The 15,635-nt window shown below is 34.7% G+C and overlaps 1 protein-coding gene across 4 annotated transcripts in view; it reads right to left on the bottom strand.

Annotated features, from left to right (window-relative positions):
• Positions 1-15,635, bottom strand: part of CPNE8 (copine 8) — a 278,744-nt gene that overhangs the window by 124,097 nt on the left and 139,012 nt on the right. For 3 of the 4 annotated variants that reach the window (NM_001098085.2, XM_010805078.4, XM_010805075.4), the window contains exons 8-10: positions 7,205-7,308; positions 1,570-1,674; positions 180-221 (exon numbers count right to left, since the gene is read on the bottom strand). In NM_001098085.2, coding sequence (NP_001091554.2) covers positions 180-221; positions 1,570-1,674; positions 7,205-7,308 — 251 coding nt within the window. Of the gene's footprint in view, positions 1-179; positions 222-1,569; positions 1,675-5,790; positions 6,690-7,204; positions 7,309-15,635 lie in introns of those variants that run through there. The other variant, XM_024991935.2, reaches the window with a different exon arrangement.

Raw genomic sequence — 15,635 nt, 5'->3', positions numbered from 1 at the left:
TTTGCAAATTGAATACACTCATTCTTAAAATATCATGTGAACATTTTAGTAACAGAAAAACAAGACAAAAATACACAATTCAAAATTTAAAATGTGAAAATGTGGTCATTTCAGTATATTTGCTTCATAAAGCATATTAATTTGTAAAAGCAAAAACAAAACAAAAGACAATGTCTTACCTTCCATCTCGATTCCAGTCATACACCTCTACTTTGACGGTTCTGTCCATGGTGAAAACATACACACAGGGTAAAGTTACTTAGTAAGATCAAATTAACATGACTGAAAGTTAAAAAATAAGTTATAGACTTTCTAAGATAAAATATTGTATACTTTCAAGTTTTACAAAATAAAGCTGATTTTCTGATTTTAATACTAGTCTTCAATTTTTACTTTAAAATAGGTTTTTAAAATCACATAGATTTTTAAATTCTTTAAACAGAATAGGAAATTAAATAGGAAAACCATTTATAGTTTGACACAGCTCTTCAATGAGGAGCATAGAGCTACTTTTCCAGTCTTCAAAACCATTGACTTTGTGTTTTGACATTGAGTTTGTATTTCTCAAACTCAGCATATATCAGAATCACATGGAAGGCTTGTAAAAATGTGAATTATGTGACCTCATGCCCAAGTGTTTCTGGTTCAGTAGTCCCGGGGGTGGGCCCAAGAACTTGAATTTTTACAAGTTTCATCAGGTGATGCTGATGCTGCTAACTGTATTATACAAATCATGGTCTTAGAAAGAATGAGTCCAATTAAATAAAGTTATGACATTATTAAATGAATAAAGTGACAGGCAAGTAGCATAATACATTTTAAGAACATCTAATGACATATTGGTAATGGATAGTTTTTCCTATGATTTTAGTTAATAGAATAAATTTTCATTTTTCTAATATACAAGTAGTAAGATAAAATATGTTTTGGGGTGAGAAGGGGTTTTTATATAGTAATCTTATAATCCATCTTCATAAGAAAAAGAAAAAACTTTGATATGAATAAATCTTCAGGTATATTGTGGGAAGATCTTTAGGGCCACATGACCTACTTATTTGTAAAACACCAGAATCTCCCTGTTCTAGATCTGTAGAACTTTTATAATTCAGTGACCATGAGAATGATGATGTCAAATAGGATTCTCAGGAGTAAACAGGGTTGATAACATACATAATCATAATTTTACATCTTTTGTATATTTACTTATTCCTTTCTAGAAAGATAATACCAAATGAAAACCTATAAAAGGTTTCTGAGGCTATAAAAATTATGGGATACTTTTGCATATGTTAAAATAAACAAATATTCAATATATTTTTAGCACTTTGCACATTTTTGTTTTTGAAAATTCAGTCAAATCAAAATTTAATTAGTCAAATTATTCCTCTTGCCCATATCATTATGGGTAAAAAATGTTACTTAAAAAATTCTTAATAAGTCAACTATGCTTTGGTAAATACACATTTACATTGGCAAAGAAGCCATCTTAATTTTAAAAATTCAACTTAGACTATTGGATACAAAATCTACAGTGATTAAAACTCTCAGACAAGTTGACACTTATTTTACCTGTCATAATCGCCATTACATAAAGCTCTTACTGAGATCTTGAATGCTTGCCATACAGGATTTAGAGTGTTTTTGACAACTTCTGTTTTATGACAGATTGTAAAACTGTAAAAAAAAAAAAAAAGTTTTCCAGTTATTTTCATGATTTAGTTCTAATATATGCCTTAGCAATCATTTCTTTCTTTATATTTTGTTCAGAATACAGGTTGCCTGTCCCTCTGTTACTGTTATATCAGTCAATAAAAAGATTTGCTGTTTCAAAACTTTAAAGATTAGCTCATCATAACATATGGCAACTCACTCCAGTATTCTTGTCTGGAGAATCCCAGGGACAGAAGAGCCTGGTGGGCTGCCATCTATGGGGTCGCACAGAGTCAGACACGACTGAAGCGACTTAGCAGCAGCAGCAGCATCATAACATAAAGCAATGAGGGAATTTCCTGGTGGCCCAGTGGTTAAGAATCCACCTTGCAATGAAGGGGACACCAGTTCTATCCCTGGTCTGGGACGATCCCACGTTGCCATGGGCCAGCTAAGCCCATGCACCACAGCTTACTGAGCCTGCACTCTGGAGCCTTTGAACTATTAACTACTGGGCCCATGTGCCGCAACTCCTGAAGCCCGCATGCCCTAGAGCCCGGGCTCCACAAGAGAAACCACCACAGTGAGAAGTCTGTACACCACAACTGGAGAATAGCCCCTGGTCTCTGGAACTAGAAAATGCCCACGTGTAGCAACAAAGACCCAGCACAGCCAAAAATAAATGAAAAAATATTAAAAAAATTAAAAATTGCAATTGTGCAATGAGTTTACTAAAAATGACCTGAACATTCAATAAATCCTAAAACTGCTGTGTAAATAATCTCTATAAAAATTGTAGTGACATGTTGCAGTGAAAAGTATCTATCAGTCACTAAACATGAAGGTTATCAGTAATTTTGAGAAATTTATTGGAATGCTGGGCACAAAAATCTGGTTAGAATGAGTCTAAGAAAGAGAAGAGAAACAGGCAGAATGTGTAAACATTTTTGAGCAGTTTAGCTGTAATAAGAAAAAAAAGAACTTGAGGATAACTTAAAGGGGAAAGATTAGTCAAGTGAAAGGTGTGTTTTTTGTCACTTTTTAATTTTTTTTTCAAGATGAAATTAAGAACAACAAGAGTGTATGCTAAAGGAAAAATACATTAGAGAAAAGACTATTTGTGATGTATGAGTGAAAGGGGAAGAAGGCTAATGTCCTGAAGTAGATGGAAGTGGATAGGACAGAGGGCATCAAAATGGAGTAGTAGGCCTTGGAAGCACTTGGATTGTCATTTTGCAGAGCATTTGGGAAGACCAAACACAGGGGTAGATATTGTGATGGGATCTTAAGGAATTTCTCCATTTGCTTGCATTGTCTTATTAAATAGGAAACAAGATAAACAGTAAATAAGAAAGAGGGAAAAAGTGCATAACTGTCTGGGAGAGAGGAACATTGATGGATTAAGAAAAAGGAATGATTTCTGAGGAGGGTCAAAGGCTTATTTAAGATTAACATAATGGATTTATAGTAGAGACCATTCAATATGTGGTTCTTTTTTTAAAATCTAAACTGTTGCTTATTCCTAGAGGGAAAAAAGATAGCAATTAAAGAATATATAATAAGCAGTAGAATCCATGAAACCTTAAACTAGTTTTCTGATTCAAATTTCAGTATTGTTTCCACCAAGCCATTTAATCTCTGGACATCAATCAGGTCCTGGTAATATTCTTGCCAGTGGCACCCCACTCCAGTACTCTTGCCTGGAAAATCCCATGGACAGAGGAGCCTGGTGGGCTGCAGTCCATGGGGTCGCTGGGAGTCGGACACGACTGGGCGACTTCACTTTCACTTTCATGCATTGGAGAAGGAAATGGCAACCCACTTCAGTGTTGTTGCCTGGAGAATCCCAGGGATAGGGGAGCCTGGTGGGCTGCCGTCTATGGGGTCGCACAGAGTCGGACATGACTGAAGCTACGTAGCAGCAATGCAAATTTATGCAGCAGTTCAAGAGCTATAAAATGTTTTAAATGATCTTGGTTAGAACAATACCTAAATTCAACTTTCACTAAACCCTTAGGCATGTAGTGTTCTAAATGCAGGGATACCTCGTATAGTCATGATCATGAGAGTATTATATAACTACACCATGATGAACATATTGCAACTAGACCCTATAAGAAAATAATTCCATTTTGAAAGGGCACTGAGTCCATTTTCCTCTTCACGGTCAAGAAAGGGTCTCTCTTCATTACGAGATCAAAGAGAAACATAATATGAATGGATCATGTTTTCAGTTTAAGATTTATGGCGTTAGCACTACACTCTTCCTGGTAGTAGCCTTACCTGTCGAAAGAAACTCATGTTACTAAATTGACAGAGCTCAAGAGAATATGTGTTTGTATAATGTGGTCAAATGCTCTCAAAGTTGAATCACCCAAAGCAATATAGGAATCACCCAGGGCAAAAAAAAACATTAAAAGAAACATAAATGATAGAGAAAACTCTAAAAGATTAATCAAAATTACTTTGAAACTTCTCTTAATAAACTGACTCACCTTCTTAGTGAGCTACTTATAAACTAAGTAGTCATCTGTCATTCTCATTTGTAAAGCACTTATGGCAGAAAGTGAAGAAGAACTAAAGAGCCTCTTGATGAAAGTGAAAGAGGAGAGTGAAAAAATTGGCTTAAAGCTCAACATTCAGAAAACTAAGATCATGCCATCCGGTTCAGTCACTTCATGGCAAATAGACAGGGAAACAGTGGAAACAATGGCTGACTTTATTTTTGTGGGCTCCAAAATGATTGTAGATGGTGATTGCAGACATGAAATTAAAAGACGCTTACTCCCAGGAAGGAAAGTTATGACCAACCTAGACAGCATATTAAAATCAGAGACATTACTTTGTCAACAAAGGTCCGTCTAGTCAAGGCTATGGTTTTTCCAGTGGTCATGTATGGATGTGAGAGTTGGACTATAAAGAAAGCTGAGCACTGAAGAATTGATGCTTTTGAACTGTGGTGTTGGAGAAGACCCTTGAGAGTCCCTTGGACTGCAAGGAGATCCAACTAGTCCATCCTAAAGGAGATCAGTCCTGGGTGTTCATTGGAAGGACTGATGTTGAAGCTGAAACTCCAGTATTTTGGCCACCTGATGTGAAGAGCTGACTCATTGGAAAAGACCCTCATTGCTGGGAGGGTTTCAGGGCAGGAGGAGAAGGGGACGACAGAGGATGAGATGGTTGGATGGCATCACCGACTCGATGGACATGAGTTTGGGTAAACTCTGGGAGTTGGTGATGGACAGGGAGGCCTGGCATGCTGTGGTACATGGGGTTGCAAAGAGTCGGACATGACTGAGCGACTGAACTGAACTGAACTTATATGCTATATAGGCAACAAAAAGTCACTAATAATTCCAGCACTAGTGTCACTAGTGAAAACTCTGACAGGAGTCTCTGCAGTGCTAATATTCAGGAGTACTGCTATATACATATAAGCATGTGTATATATTTATTACAAATAGTGTTATAAGAAAAATATTTTTATTGAATAACCTGTATTAAAATACATTGAGTTGTTTTTAAATGATTTTAGATTTTTAGATTAGTTGTACTCAATGTTCATATTTTATTTAATAAATAAGTTAATACCATTTTTACAAGCATAACAAAATTTTGTAATATTCTCTTACCAGTGGCATTATATGTGTGGTGGACTGAAACTCTATAATTGTGCAACTAATTTTGTAAGTAAAGAAGTAAGAATAAAAGAAAATTCAGGAAATAGGTTGTTCAGACAAGAGTAAACATGAACTTTATTCTTTGTTATTCAAGAAATTTTGAATGATTTTTTAGTTTTTTATTTTTAACTCTGCAAAAAACTGAAAAATATGATTATTGTCTTCACTGTCCAATATTTTTCACATGGGTAAAATTAGTGTTCAGATGTAAATGCTACTCTAACATTTTTACCACTGAAATACAAAAGAAGCATGCAAAATCTAACAATATGATACCATAACAAAAATAATCAATAGTTTCCCAGTGATTGCATCAACAAAAATTCTACACTCTGTAAAGCATCATTTTATATTTCGGTATATTCGCTTTAAATAGCAAACTTTCTATTTTTATGTACTATTTTATACTTATTACATAACATTAACATGTATAATTTCATTTATAAGTATAGAAGGTTACCTTTTTTTTAAAACAGCCAATTCCTCTCATTTTAATCTCCCAATGACATTTTCTTTTTAGCTACTACTTTATTATGCATAGTTAAGGAAAACAGGAAACATTATACCATAAGATAATAAAATAATAATAACAGCTAACATAATTCTTACGTTAAGTAAGCTCTTAATGATTTTTGTGTAGTAATGCACTTAATACTCTCAACAGCCCTGGGAGGTAACTATGATTATTAACCCATTTTACACATGAGGAAATGAGCCCCACATGAGTTTTAAAACTTGCCTATGGTACCATAACTATTAAGTAGCAGGGTCACAGTTTACACCTAGGCAGTAGGACCTTTATTAGCTCATAATTTTAACAATTAAACTTTCTCCTTAATATTTAAAATACAGTAAGAATCACAGAAACTAATACAAATGTATTTCATGGTAAAGTCATATGTATTAAATTATACTCTACACAACGGAATACTACTCAGTCATGAAAAAAGAAATAAAACTTTGCCATTTGCAACAACATAGATAGACTTGGAGGGTATTATGCTAAGTGAAGTAAGTCAGACAGAAAAAGACAAATACTGTATGATGTCACTTATATGGGGAATTTAAAAAATACAACAAACTAGTGAACATAACAAAAAGAAGCACAGATACAGATATAAAATATCTCACAGATACAGAGAACAAACTAGCGGTTATCAGTGAGGAGATAGGAGATAGGACATAGGAGGAGAAATACTGGAAGGGATTAACAGGTACAAACTATTTCACATAAAATAAGCTACAAGGATATGTTGTACAATGCAGGGAATACAGCCAATATTTTATAATAATTATAAATGAAGTGCAACCTTTAAAAATTGTGAATCATTATTTTGCACACCTGTAACATATAATATTACATATCAACAATACTGCAATAAAAATTAAAATAAATTATAATATATTTTCAAATCACATAGAAACCAGTCTAATCATAACTGGTAAAATATTCAAATTACTAGAATAAAATGAAAAATTTTCTTGAATGCCATATATTATTGAAAAAACCATGTAGTATAAAAAGCAACCAAGCAGATTTCTCTCTAAGAAATCTGCTTGAGTTCAGTTCTATTAACAAAATACATTAGTTTCAGCATTTCAGATTTCTACAAAAAAATAAAACTTCCATACTATTAATGCAATAGAAGAGGAAATATTTCTATGAAGCTGAAAACCATTCATTATAAATATCAAACAAAACATATAAAATGCTTATAAAGTTATACATTGTTATTGAAATGAAAAAAATCCTATCAATCTTGTGAATACCAAAATATTGTACTGTTTATCAATTTAATAAGCTTCTCTAGAAAAAATGATAATTTAAATAGCATACTTATCATAGACTTAAAATGCATAAAAGATAAATCTACCTGCCATCTTCATTACTTCGATAAAATACAAGAAAAGGATCTGATTTTCCAAAGAAGTCCTTCTTGTCCAATTTATTTGCACAAAATTGCATTAGAACAGCATCCTACAAACAAAATTAATATAAAAGCTCAAAACCTGGGTTATAAGTAACTAGAAACTGCAGATCACAAGCAAGACCTGACAAGCAAACAAATTTTCCATTTTCATACAAATGGCCAAATGTGGGAAAATTCCAGAAAACATCAAATTACATTTTAAGGGACTATAAGACTAAAAAATTGACTCTTGGAAGTTCTTGTTCTAGTCACAGAATTATTATTTATTAAAATCCTTTAACCTTTCCTGCCCTGGAAAACTGCTAGTAAGTTAGATAACTCTGTGTAGCCAATATTATAAGATCTCTATTCACATCTTCAGTTATTCAGGTACACATTTTTAGAAGTTTTTTTTTTTTTTTAATTTCCTCAGGAAATATTTGTTAAGCATCTACTATTATCTACCATGTATTAGATATTGAGATGTATCAGATGATTAGATGAAGCATAAGACAGATCCAGACTGACAACATAGTTTGCTATCTAAATGGGGGATAAGGTTCCTTCTTAATTAAGCAAAAGTGCACCACAATTTCTCCATAGCTACATTTAAAAATAATTTGTATTATATTGGGCTTTTAGTTAAGCACTTTCATTTCACCCCCAATTTAAATCACTTATTCTATACTAATTATTATATAAAACCAAATATTTTTATCAATTTATATACTCAAGGACTTATAATCCTCATAACTAACTTAAACAAGGTGAGGTATCATAAATCAAGGAAGTTAAACATTATTCAGTGATGATAAACATATTTAAAAGGTATAAATTATATAGTAATTTAAAAATTAAAATCGGTATTCTGGATTTGTTTTTCTTTAAATGAAAGCAGATGTTAATTTTTGAAGATGGAAGAGTCAAAGTAATTCATATTAAATCAAAAGGTCACATTTTTAAATACTGCTTGGTGAAAATGTTGACAAAGATTAAAAAGGCACTCTCTCATTCACTGCTTCATTTTGCAGAGTTCAACAAAAGTTACTAAGCATCCACCTAATTCTCCTTATTTTCTTTCAGCAATTCCAGAACTCCATTCAAGAGGTGATGCTATCTGTCTTTTTCATTGATTAATCCATTCATATTCTTACTCAGCAAACATTTCTCAAGGAATGCTTAGGCTAGAGTCTGGGAATGAAGAGATGGTTTCCGAGAAGTTTATAACTCCAGATTTCTGGATTTCAAAAGCATTGGGGGGTATTATTTTACTTTGTTATTTAACATATAGAAGTCATATAGAAGTTCAACTTTACCAGTTGAACACCCATAATAGAGAAGGAAATACATGCCTAAGCTGGCATAGTAACAATAAATATTTTCAAGAAAACTGAAAGAACAGAGAAAATAAAAATATGGATATCACCATCAACTCAAACTTTGTAACCATGATCAATTTGAGGTTAAAAAATCAAAAATTTCTTTAAGGAAATAATGATAGAGTCACCCTGAAAATAAAACATAAAATCAAGGCAAATTGAAAAGGAAGGACTGGTTTTACTTTTCTGTTTCTTTTCTTTCCCTCTCATCTTCACATATATTAAAATGCCCTTAGGAGAGAGGTGATTTTCCAAGAACATGGGACAAAGACATTAGTCTTGCCACAGAAATAAATGACTTCTCTAAGACATTCTTCCAAAGCACCTAAAACAAAACATAAATTACCAAAAAAATATTATGATGCACTTAAAATACACAGTAGAATTCTGAACTGTGTATATTTCAAATGGATGGTGAATTACACTTCAAAGAGTAAAATGAATTTTCATATGATCACTGTTAACGTGCGCATGCATGTTAAGACACTTCAGTCATGTCCAACTATTTGCAACCCCATGGACTGTAGCCCACCAGGCTCCTCTGTCCATGGGATTCTCCAGGCAAGAATATTGGAGAGGGTTGACACTTCCTTCTCCAGGTGATCTTCCCAACAAAGGGATCCAACCCACGTCTCTTATATCTCCTGTATTGACAGGGGGTTTCTTTACCACTAGCACCAACTGGGAAGCCCGATCATTGGTAAATGTAATACCAAATTGTAGTTTTTCAAATTATATTTCATAAGGCTTGGAAAATGAATAACTCAAAATAAAATATTGCTTTCAATGCACCAAATGATATAAACTTGTGGAAAATATTTTTGGAATTACTCAGGATAATAACAGGAGAGATTCCATCTATATCAAACACGAAATCTAATTTCTGGGGAAAACACAAGCATTCACTTACTTTTAGAAATATAAGAACATCATTACATTTTTCTAAACTCTTATGCTTAATGCACCCTGAGAGAATTTTAAGACTTTCTTTAACACTCCACGCTAATATAACAAACTTCCTAATGAAGAAATGCACTTAAATGTTTCACATTTCTAACAAGTTCTAACAAGTTCAAACCAAACATGTTCTGTAATTTTTCCAGATTCAATGAGTGACTCATCATCCGCCCAAAGTGCTCAAGGAAGTTGTCCTTGCCTATTCCCTTTCCTGACCTCTTACCTAGTTCATCTCCAAGTTGCAAGATGCTATCTCTAAAACATTTATCAAATCTTCAATCACCTGGATATGCACAGTGGCATTTGTTCACTTCTCCCTCTTCTGCTCTTGGACCTATCCAATCGATTCTCCATTCAGCAGGGAGAATAATAGACTTAAAACATCAAATAAATAATTTTGTTCATAACTTAAAATTATTTAAGCCTTTCCTTGGATAAGCACAGAATCTTTAACATAGTCTACAAAAGCTCAACACCAAAAAAACTCTGACCAACTTTTTCCATATTCATCTGATAAAGTTTTATTTCAGTCATTCCCCAACTCCCATCCCCTTGCTGACACACACCGGATACACTCTTTCCCTCTTTGGGCCCAATATAAGTTGCTTGTCCTGCTGGAAATCTTTATCATTACTTGGGGCTCCTCATGCGAAGAGTTGACTCATTGGAAAAGACTCTGATGCTGGGAGGGACTGGGGGCAGGAGGAGAAGGGGACGACAGAGGATGAGATGGCTGGATGGCATCACTGACTCGATGGACGTGAGTCTCAGTGAACTCCAGGAGTTGGTGATGGACAGGGAGGCCTGGTGTGCTGCGATTCATGGGTCGCAAAGAGTCGGACACAACTGAGCAACTGAACTGAACTGAACTGAAGCTAAAAAGGAATTTTCTCAAAGAGTCTTGGTTACCTCCACCCAATATAAATTAGATTCTCCATGGTAAAATCAATATTTGCCTACAGAATCATCTGATTAATATATACTGTTTTCAAAAAATACATGTGTGTTGAATAAAAGGACAGAGGTTGCTTGTTGTTATTTTTCTTGCCATTCTATTACAAGCTTCCTTACCATGGAATAGCATATTATACATTTTGTGAATATTGTTAAATCAATCAGAATGAAAAACATTATTTATGGACAATTTGAAGCTATTTAAAAATACTGAGTGAGGAAACATTTCCAATATGACTTCAAAATTAATATCTATCCTAGAATTTGATAAGATATATCACAAGAGTTGCATTTGAAATAAACTATGGGATACTAAGTTGAAATAATTAGGATTACCACACTACAAGTAAACATTTGTATAAATTTATAATTTATCCATTTCTCTAATATGCCCCCTTTTTTAATACAGTAGGACATTGTTGGATATCCATTTCTAATATAGTAGTATGTACATGTTGATCTCTCTAAGTATTGCTTCCCTCCATCCTTTTCCCCTAGCAACCATAAGTTGGTTCTCTAAGTCTGTGTCTGTTTCTGTGTTGTAAATAAGTTCATTAGTATCACTTCTTTTTAGATTCCACAACTAAGGCGTGTAATCCAAATTTCTCCTTCTCTGTCTGACTGACTTCACTCAGTATGTCACTCTCTAGATCCATCCATGTTGCTGTAAATGGCATTATTTCATTTTTTTTTAATAGCAAAGTGATATTTCATTGTTTATATGTACCATATCTTTTCTATCCATTTCTCTGTTGATGGCCATTTAGGTTGTTTCCTTGTCTTGGCTATTGTAGAAATTTTGAGATGAACATTGGAGTATATGTACCTTTTCAGATAATGTTTTTCTGTGGACATATGCCCAGAAATGGAAGTGCAGGGTTATATGGTAGTTCTAAATTTAGTGTTTTAAGGAATCTCCATACTGTTATCCATAATGGCTGTAGCAATTTACATTTCCATCAATTGTGTGGGAGGGTTCCCTTCTTGAAACACCCTCTCTAGCACTTACTGTTGGTGGATTTTTTTAAGATATCCATTTTGATTCTAAGTTTGATTTATATTTCTTCAATAATTAGCAAGGTTGAACATCTGTTCATTTGCCTGTTGGCTATCTAGGTCTTCTGCGTGTTTTTTGTTTGGGTTCTTTGCTTAGATGATGTTAAGCCTCATGTGCTATTTGTAAATCTTAGAGACTAATCTCCTGTGGGTCATTTCATTTGCAAATATTTTCTCCCAATCTGTGGGTTATCTTTTCATTTTGTTTACTGTTTTCTTCGCTGTGTAAAAGCTTTTGAGTGTAAGTAGGTCCCATCTGTTTATCTTTGTTTTCTTTCCCATTACTCTGGGATACAGACAAAGACACTGCTGCAATTCATGTCAGTGAGTGTTCTGTCTATAAAACTCCATAGTGTTTGGTCTCACATTTAGGTCTTTGATCCATTTTGAGCTTATTTTTGTGTATGGAATGATCTAATTTCATTTTTTTGCATGTAAGTGTCCAGTTTTCCCAGCACCATTTGTTGAAGAGATTGTCTTTCCCATAGTGCATAGTCTTTCCTCCTTTCTCATACATTAATTGGGCACAGGTGTGTGGGTTTGTCTCTGTTTTCTCTATCCTGTTCCATTCATCTCTATGTCTATTTCTGTCCCAGTACCATACTGTTTTGATGACTACAGCTTTGTAGCATAGTTTGAACTTGGGGTGTCTGATTCCTCCAGCTCTTTTCCTCTCTCAAGAAAGAAATACAGTCCCTTTTAAATTCTGCAAAGAACCACCTGTGGGAGATACATACACATCTCGAAGATATTGTGGATTCTGTTCCAGACCACCACAATAAAGTGACTATCACAATAAAGCAAGTCACATCAATTTTTTGCTTTCCCAGTGCGCATAAAAGTTATTGCTCACACTACTTTGTCTACTAAGTGTTCAGTAGCACATGTCTAAGGAAACAATATACATACCTTGATTTAAAAATACTTAATTGCTAAAAATGCTATCATCTGAGTCTTCAGCAAGTCACAATATTTTTGCTGGTGGAGGGCCTTGACTTGATGTCGACAGATGCTTGCTGATAAGGGTGATGGTTCTTGAAGTATGGGGTGGCTGTGGTGATTTCTTAGAATAAGACAACAATGAAATTTGCCCCATCAATTGACTCTTCCTTTCAGGATTGATTTCCCTGTAGCATGCAAAGCTATTTGCTGGCATTTTCCCCATAGTTGGAACTTCTTTCAAAACCAAAGTCAATCCACACAAATCATGCTGCTGCTTTGTCAACTAAGTACATATAATATTCTACAACCTTTGTTGTCCTTTCAATAACTTTCACAGCATCTTTACCAGTAGATTCCATCTGAAGAACCCACTTTCATTGTTCATCCATAAGATGCAATTTGTCATCCATTCAAGTCTTATCATGAGATTTCAGCAATTTAGTCATATCTTCAGGCTCCACTTTCTATTCTAATTCTCTTGCCATTTTCACAATATCATCAGTTACTTCCTCCACTGAAGTCTTAAACCCCTCAAAGTCATCCTCTTGTGAGGGTTGGAATCAACTTCTTTCAAACTCCTGTTAATGTTGATATCTATGCCTCTCCCCATGAATTATGAATGTTCTTAATGGCATCTAGAATGGTGAATTCTTCTTAGAAGATTTTCTATTGACTTTGCCCAGATCTATTAGAGGAATCACTATGACTTTATGGAATGTATTATTTCATATAACTTTATGGAATGTGGAAGCTATAACTTTATGAAATGTATTATTTCTTAAGTAACAGGAATTGAAAGTCAAACTTACTCCTTGAGCCATGGTTTGCAGAATTAGTGTGTTAGTAAGCATGAAAATAACATCAAACTCATACATCTCCATCAGAACTCTTATGTGGCCAGGTGCATTGTAAATAAGCAGTATTATTTTGAAAGGAACCTTTTTTTTTCTGAACAATAGGTCACGACAGTGGGCTTAAATGTGCTGTGCTGTGCTAAATCACTTCAGTCATGTCCGACTCTATATGACCCTATGAACGAACTGTAGCCTGCCAGGCTCCTCTGTCCACGGGATTCTCCAGGCAAGAATACTGGAGTGGGTTTCCATGCACTTCTCCAGGGGATCTTCCCAACCCAGGGATTGAACCTGGATCTCTTATGTCTCCTGCATTGTCAGGTGGGGTCTTTATCACTAGCACCACCTGGGAAGCTCATGGGCTTAAACACTCAGCTATAAATAAGAACACATTTGAGGCAGTTCTAATGAGGTGGATGAAATTGGAGCCTATTATACAGAGTGAAGAAAGTCAGAAAGAAAAAGACAAATACTGTATATTAGTACATATATATGGAATTTAGAAATTTGGTAGTGATGATCTGACATGCAGGGTAGCAAAAGAGACACAGATGTAAAGAACAGACTTTTGGACTCTGTGGGAGAAGGCGAGGGTAGGATGATTTGAGAGAATAGCATTGAAGCATTTATATTACCATATGTAAAGTAGATGACCAGTGCAAGTTTGATGCATGAAGCAGGGCACCCAGAGCCAGTGCTCTGGGACAACTCGGAGGGATAGGGGTGGGGAGGGAGGTTGGTGAGGGATTCAGGATGGGGAGACAACTGTATACATGTGGCTGAAACTTTTATGTTTGGCAGAAACTGTCATAATATTGTAAAGTAATTATCCTCCAATTAAAATTAATTAATTAATTTATAAAATTCAGTAAACTATGTTGTAAACAGATATGCTGTCAATCAGGCCTTATTGTTTCATTAATAGAGCATGCTGCTGCTGCTGTTAAGTTGCTTCAGTCGTGTCCGACTCCGTGCGACCCCATAGACGGCAGCCCACCAGGCTCTCCCGTCCCCGGGATTCTCCAGGCAAGAACACTGGAGTGGGTTGCCATTTCCTTCTCCAGTGCATGAAAGTGAAAAGCGAAAGTGAAGTCGCTCAGTCGTGTCCGTATAGGGATATTAACTGTCCTAATTACTATATTGTTGTATCTCAGAGAATAAGGATGCCTGGCAAGAGGGAGAGAGATGGGGGAATGGCCAGTTCATGGAGCAGGCAGCACAGACACTTTTATTAATTTCTTGGTGCCCAAAAACAATTACAATAGCAACACTGAAGACCCCTGATCACAGATCACTATAACAAACGTTATAATGAGAAATTTTGATATTTTGAAAAAACTAATAAAATGTGACACAGAGATTAGAGTGAGCAATACTACTGGAAAAATGGTGCCAAAAGACTTGTTCACCCCAGGTCTATGACAGTCCTTCAATTTGCAAAAAATACAATAGATGCACTATGCAATAAAGTGAAGCACAATAAAATGAAGTGCGCCTGTATGAAGTCTTTTAGCAGTTTAAAAATGTAGAAATTAAAGCTCCAAAACTTTTCACTCAGCCAAATAGTGAAAGAGACATACTGAAATTTAGGTGTCCTGATTCTACATTGTATGCTCAAGCTAACAACTGGCAATGTGTTTTCAAGAAAGTACTTGTCAATTTGATAATTTCTAATATGAAATAAAATTATTTCATGACAAATTTTAAGTGATAATGCCTGATACTTTTAAAGTACCATAAAATACTTAAAACTTGTATGAATTTAGAGACTGTCATGCTAAGTGAACTAAGTCAGACAGAGACTGAGAAACATTCCATGACATCCCTCATATGTGAAATCTAAAAGGAAATAATACAAATGAACTTATCTACAAAATAGAAACAGACTCACAGACTTAACTTATGGTTGCTAGGGGGATGGGTGGGGGGAAGGGACATTTAGGAATTTTGGGATCAACAGGTATACACTGCTATATTTAAAATAGAAAATCAATAAGGTCCTACTATGTAGCACAGGGAACTCTGCTCAACGTTATGTGGCAGCATGAACGGTAGGGAAGTCTGGAAGAGAATGGCGACATTTATATACATGGCTGAGTTGCTTTGCTGTCCACTAAAACTATCACAACATTGTTAATTGGCTATACTTCAATATAAAATAAAAAGTTAAAAAAATAAATAAAACACATTCTCACTTCTGAAGTTAACTATGATCACTGCTTTGAACACACTTGTTTCTTCTACTCTACTAGC

The sequence above is a fragment of the Bos taurus genome, chromosome 5, assembly GCF_002263795.3.
Source record: "Bos taurus isolate L1 Dominette 01449 registration number 42190680 breed Hereford chromosome 5, ARS-UCD2.0, whole genome shotgun sequence".
In the NCBI taxonomy this organism is placed as follows: Eukaryota; Metazoa; Chordata; class Mammalia; order Artiodactyla; family Bovidae; genus Bos; species Bos taurus.
The sequence above is the reverse complement of the archived record's forward strand: the minus strand, read 5'-3'. Positions and strand labels throughout refer to the sequence as shown.